Source organism: Diorhabda sublineata, chromosome X (genome assembly GCF_026230105.1).
Source record: "Diorhabda sublineata isolate icDioSubl1.1 chromosome X, icDioSubl1.1, whole genome shotgun sequence".
NCBI classification, from domain to species: Eukaryota; Metazoa; Arthropoda; class Insecta; order Coleoptera; family Chrysomelidae; genus Diorhabda; species Diorhabda sublineata.
In genome coordinates, this window is record NC_079485.1 from 5,699,778 (window position 1) to 5,705,465 (window position 5,688).

The window sequence follows — 5,688 nt, forward strand, 5'->3', positions numbered from 1 at the left end:
GTTCAAAAATCTGCTAGAAAAGTTCTTGCTTCAGTTTTTTGGGATTAGCATGGAGTAATCATGATTGATTTTTTGGATAAGGATAGAACAATAAATGGAGATTACTATTCGGCATTACTGACCACTCTACTGGGAAAAATTAAAGAGAAAAGACGCGAAAAGCTATCCAAAGGTGTTTTTTTGTAGGACAACGACCCTGCACACAAATCTCATATTGCCATGCAAAAAATTCGTGATTTAGAATTTGAATTACTAGAACACCCTCCTTATTCACCAGATTTGGCTCAACTGAAAAAAAGTTTGAAAGGTGTAAATTTTCTTCCAACGAGGAGGTTATAAAAGCTGTGGATGTCTGGTTTCCAGTGCAAGAAGAAACATTTTTTTTGAAAGGTCTAGAGACGTTGCAGGTTCGCTGTAATAAATATATCCAATTAAGAGGAGAAGATGTTGAGTAGCCGTAACGAAAAAGAGCTTTGAAACGAACAATAAAACAAAATAATCGTACTGCTAGGCACTGGTAAGACTAGAAGTCGAACTAAGCATGGTGGTTTGAATGGAACCTTGGATAGTCGCATTATCAATATTACTATAGAGGATAAAGTAATAATTGCAAAAAAGGAGACGGATGCCCACAAGGCAGCTGCCTATCGCCACATCATCTGCTCATAAATCTTACCAATACAGTATATGGAGTCTGGCGATAATTGTGCGGGGTAAGCATGATGATACAGTATGCGATCTGCTCTAACAATCGCTCAGAGATGGTGTGTCAATGAAGGTCTGAGCATAAACCTTCCAATGTTCCATTCACCTTAGGAACAAATACATTCCAAAAAACTTCAGCTAACCCTTAGGTCAGAAATTAAATATCTCGGGGTGACCTTCGATCAGAGACTGACATGGAGACAACATCTTCAAGGAGCAAGTCATAAGGCACGAAGTGCTTTATACAACTGCTGCAGAATGGTCGGAGAAACATGGGACTTAAGACCCGAAATGATAAACTAGATGTATAAATCCATTATGCGACCTATCGTAAGCCATCCAGCTTTCATATGGTGGCAAAGAACAAAAAATAAAATTGAGGAAACTACCCTAGACACGATCATGTGACATGGCAGCACTACAAGTCATTTTTCGTTAACCACCATAGAAGAAACTTTGAGACGGAGATTCGTGCTATAGGTACGTCAAAAACAGGATTAAAATGGTTCAAGGGCAACAATTTTCCATTGTTAGAATGAGTTTGAAATAGCCCTGACCTTTCGCCCACAAAATCGCCATGGCATGAAATGTAAGGGATGTGGGAGGATTTCCTACAAGATCAATGGGAAAATTGAAACATCGCATGGATTAAAAACAACTTGTATATACAATGCATGGTAACGTTTCGTTAATGTTTGTGAAAAGTTGTTGGCCTAAAGTTTATTTATATTTAATCGTTGATCTTTTTTTCAAAACAAGTTGTAAGCTAGAATATTATTATTGACAAAATGCCTAATGAAAAATAGGAAAAACATAACAATGTTACACTAATTTTTTCAGAGGTGTATTAATTGAAACAAGACGGGGCTTATATATAAATTCAATCAAATCTCATATTCTCATATTCTAACCGCAATATATATTTTTTAGGGCTCATCAACATATCAGGCAATAAGTGGTTGTGCAATTGTGATTTGTTGTGGTTCAAAGAATTTTACGAAAAAGAATATTACACACATTTCGGTGGTGGTAACATACCATTTATTTGTTCAACTAATGAAGGAGAAAAAAATTACACAGACGTTGATTTCTGTTCATCAACCACATCAAAATTTGATACAATCACAACCACATCAAATTATAATACAACTACAACACCAAAAACTACTACAATTACAATAACACCAGAATCTAACTCAACCACAACGAATCGGTTCACAAGTACTACAAAAACAACAGAATCGCCTAGAACTAGTTTTCTTCCAACAACTAGTACTATAAGTCCAACAGAGATTACTTTACCACCAATAAACAATAATTTAATAAATATTAGCTGTAATGACTGTTCGAAAAGAAATTCTTTCACGGCAAAAAACGATAGACTGTATAGTCGTACAGTATCGGTAAGAAATGGTACCATAACCTACGATTTTTATGAAATAGATGATACCCCTTATTATGAAATCAAACTTCGAAATTCTGTAGAAACGGATTATATGATTTGGTTTGATACAAATGATCACAACGACGTTGGTTGTGAATATAATATTGAAGAAGTCGTTGAACTACGACGATTGAATTTCGGTAAAACATATATAATATGTTTGTTAAAACGAAATGAAACTACAGTATCGCCATTTGATTGTACGGATTTGTTAGTATCCCACCAATGGGACGATAAACCGTGGATTATCAATAAAGATAAAGTACTGATCATAGCACTTTACATAGTAATTCTCCTGGTTTTAATAACAGTAACTGCAACCGTTATGTACTGCACTATAAAGCGACATCCGAAATTAATAGGAGCTACTAAAACGGTTTATGAAAATAATATATCCCCTGCTCCATCAATGTATTCTATCAGTGATGGATATCTTTCACCGAAGTATTATGAGCGTGTTTTAACCAAGAGAAAAAGCAGTAGAAAATTAAGTACGATTTCAGAGAGGGATTTTGAAGGAGCCTTCAACGTCGTTTATAATGTATCTGAGTTTCATTCATATGAGCCGCCACCATTACCTTCAAACCATCCAACTTTGTGGAGAAAATTAGATAATGAAGATGAATTTTGTTCGTCCTCCTCACCATTGAGACGATGTAATAGTTCGAAATTCGAGAGATTTTGTATTTCCCCAATTGACGAATGTTGCAGATCGAAAAGCCTACCTAATGGAGCATCTAATAGTTTGAACATTTGTAACTGATAAGTTCACTTAATTTTCAAAACGCATCAGATGTACTTGTGTTAAAATCATAATACAACAAATATAAAAATAAGACAGTTAACTATTTCATCAACCTTTTTGACATTCGTAACTTAATTGAATTATTTTCTTTGAAGGTCATCTTTTTCAACTTATGTATAATTTGAACGGTATTTCGATAGTTATTCATTACACAAAGAAAAAATATTATATTTTATCTCAAGGCACAAACCTGAGAATTTACTGATATTTTTCCTGTTTGTATATAAGTTCTTTGCCTCATATAGTAAATAGAGTGCGTTCTCAAAATGATTCTTCGGCAAACGGTTTCCCTGATTTACTGATAAACACTTCTAGCAAACAGATGTACCATTCAGAATTGAACGTTCTTCGTTGGTATAATGGAACGGTGCCGATATATCCACTTATTTCAGAAAAACCGGCGACTATTTGCTTTGAAATGCTTCGTGCGCGAACAACTTTTGATGGCTTTGGCTCATTTGAAAGACTCATACAGTCAATTGTTGTTTAGTTTCGAGTGAATATGCATAGATCCATGATTCGTCGTCTGTCACGATCTTATAGAAGTCTTTCGCAATACCGTAATTAAATTTTTTCAGCATTTTTTTGCACTAATCGACACGAGCTTTTTTTGGGCGATTGTAAGATTATGCGGTATCCAGCGCGCACACATCTTGTTGTCATCCAAATGTTCATGCAATGCCCAAGTATGGTAAATCTCACGGTATGTCTCATGACGATCTTGCAGTATCAGTTTACTCAAAGCATCGATGTTTGCTGGCACAACAGCCGATTTTGGTCGACCTTCGCAAACTTCATCCTGTAGTGAAATGCGTCCATGAGTAAATTCGGTGACGAAACTCGGTGGCTTGAGATGGTGCTTCCTTACCAAAAGCTGAAGCCAGTATTACAACACGTTCTGAGTACGTTCAGCATTAAAAATGTCAAAATTTATGATGGCAATGTCAGATTTGACATTTTCATATCAATGTTGCCATACCTCAAAACTTGAGTAGTGTTTTCACAATTATTAAATTGTTATTTTGAAGCAACAATTCTCAAATTTAGTGTCACTATTTATTATATCAGAAGTCATTACTGCGTCAAAAGATACTTCAGTATTGCTTTCAATATGAAAGTTGCAGCATTTCAAGAGTTGTCGTGAAACGCTGTTGCTCGTGAAGTTAAAATAACAAAAGAATTTCCTGTCGGTTGATAGGAAGTTGTCACACTGTCACAATTTCTTCACTAGCGATTAGGCAACACAAAATACAATTTGTTGTTTTCACTCAGAACTGTCATTTTCATGCAGAAACGTAACTTTTCATTCTAGATTCGTCTTGGCAACGAGAAGATTTTCCTATATAAAGGGTAGAGGTAAAGGAAACAATCTGTAAATATCAATAAGTGTCCGTCGAAATGTGTGAAAGAAGGGCGGCACCACATTAGCATCAGAGTAAATTTTAAAGAAAACGCCAAATATTATTTATACCCTGAAAAACTTTTCATACTTTTGTACATTACAAATTTTCAATAATGAATCATTAAAATAAATTTTTTAATTCGGCATACTTCAATTTATCAATTCAATTCATCTACAATTGCTACATTCATATATACCCATTTCTAGTGCTATTCTGGAAGGTTTTTGAACTGTTATTTATGGTATACAGTTGTACACTGCTTCAGCGTTTCTCCCATATGAGATATTCCTCCTCACATCTACCCTCTATACTTTCTTACCAGCAATGCAAAGTCACTTTAATATACCGGTGGTAGGAAAAAAATTTAATCCTACTTTTTAATTCTCAAACACTATCAGACACCGTTACTGTATAACGCTGGTTAGGAAACGATGTTAATCAGTTAATGTTTATTTTATTTATAATCGTTTTACAAGTACCAATTATTGAGGAAACATCAGAATTAGTTCGATAGATGCTTCGTTTTTCTCGATAACAATTAATATTGAACAAGATCTTCTATGTATCCATTCTCCAGTCACATTTTATGATTTTATCTTCCCAATTATGTAGGAAGTGAAAACCTCAAATCTCTTTTTTGCCATTTGGTAAAACCAAAGAGGCTAGAGGCTGTAGTTATCAATGGAAAATTCATATTGACCGCATGGAAGGTACTGACAGATTCGTTTACACTGCGATTCTTCGGACAAATGAAATAAATATTCACTATTTCAATATAATATTTATAATAATTACAATAAAGCTGTTAGTGAATTTACAATATTTTGTAGACATATTTATATTGTATTTTATAAGTACTTGAATTATTTGATTAAGTAATTTCTGTTAAAATTCTTTTTCTGTAATTTGATGTAACTTTTGAAAAGAGTAAGTAAATAAATAGTATGTGAACTTGTTTATTTGAGTATTTTATATGGTAGAATGCGCTAGAAATTTTTAGTGCTAGCAATGAAGCTAGTCGCTTTTCATAGCGATCTTAGTATTCGAAAATATTTTTAAAATTCCCTTCTAAAACAATATTTTCTTGAAACAAATAAAATTTTTGCATAAAAGTCATTTTGAGAGTATGCAACTAATTATACATCATTAGATAAAGCAAAAAGTAAATATTATTCCGATATATATACTTTATTCTTTGTAAATATGGATTAGAATTTTTAAAGTTTGACTATAACATATATTCATATATAGTTAATCCAACAGAACACAATATTGTTCACTTATGTATATATGACGTCAATTTAATGTGACGTAAATGAAGAGCGAGATCT

At 33.6% G+C, this 5,688-nt stretch overlaps 1 protein-coding gene across 1 annotated transcript in view; it reads left to right on the top strand.

Moving 5' to 3' along the window:
• LOC130451768 (uncharacterized) overlaps positions 1-5,313 on the top strand; it is a 43,765-nt gene extending 38,452 nt beyond the window's left edge. The window contains exon 5 of the mRNA XM_056790995.1: positions 1,636-5,313. Within this exon, the coding sequence (XP_056646973.1) occupies positions 1,636-2,912 (1,277 nt within the window). The 3' untranslated portion in view covers positions 2,913-5,313. The remainder of the gene's footprint in view (positions 1-1,635) is intronic.
• Positions 5,314-5,688: the final 375 nt, after the last annotated feature.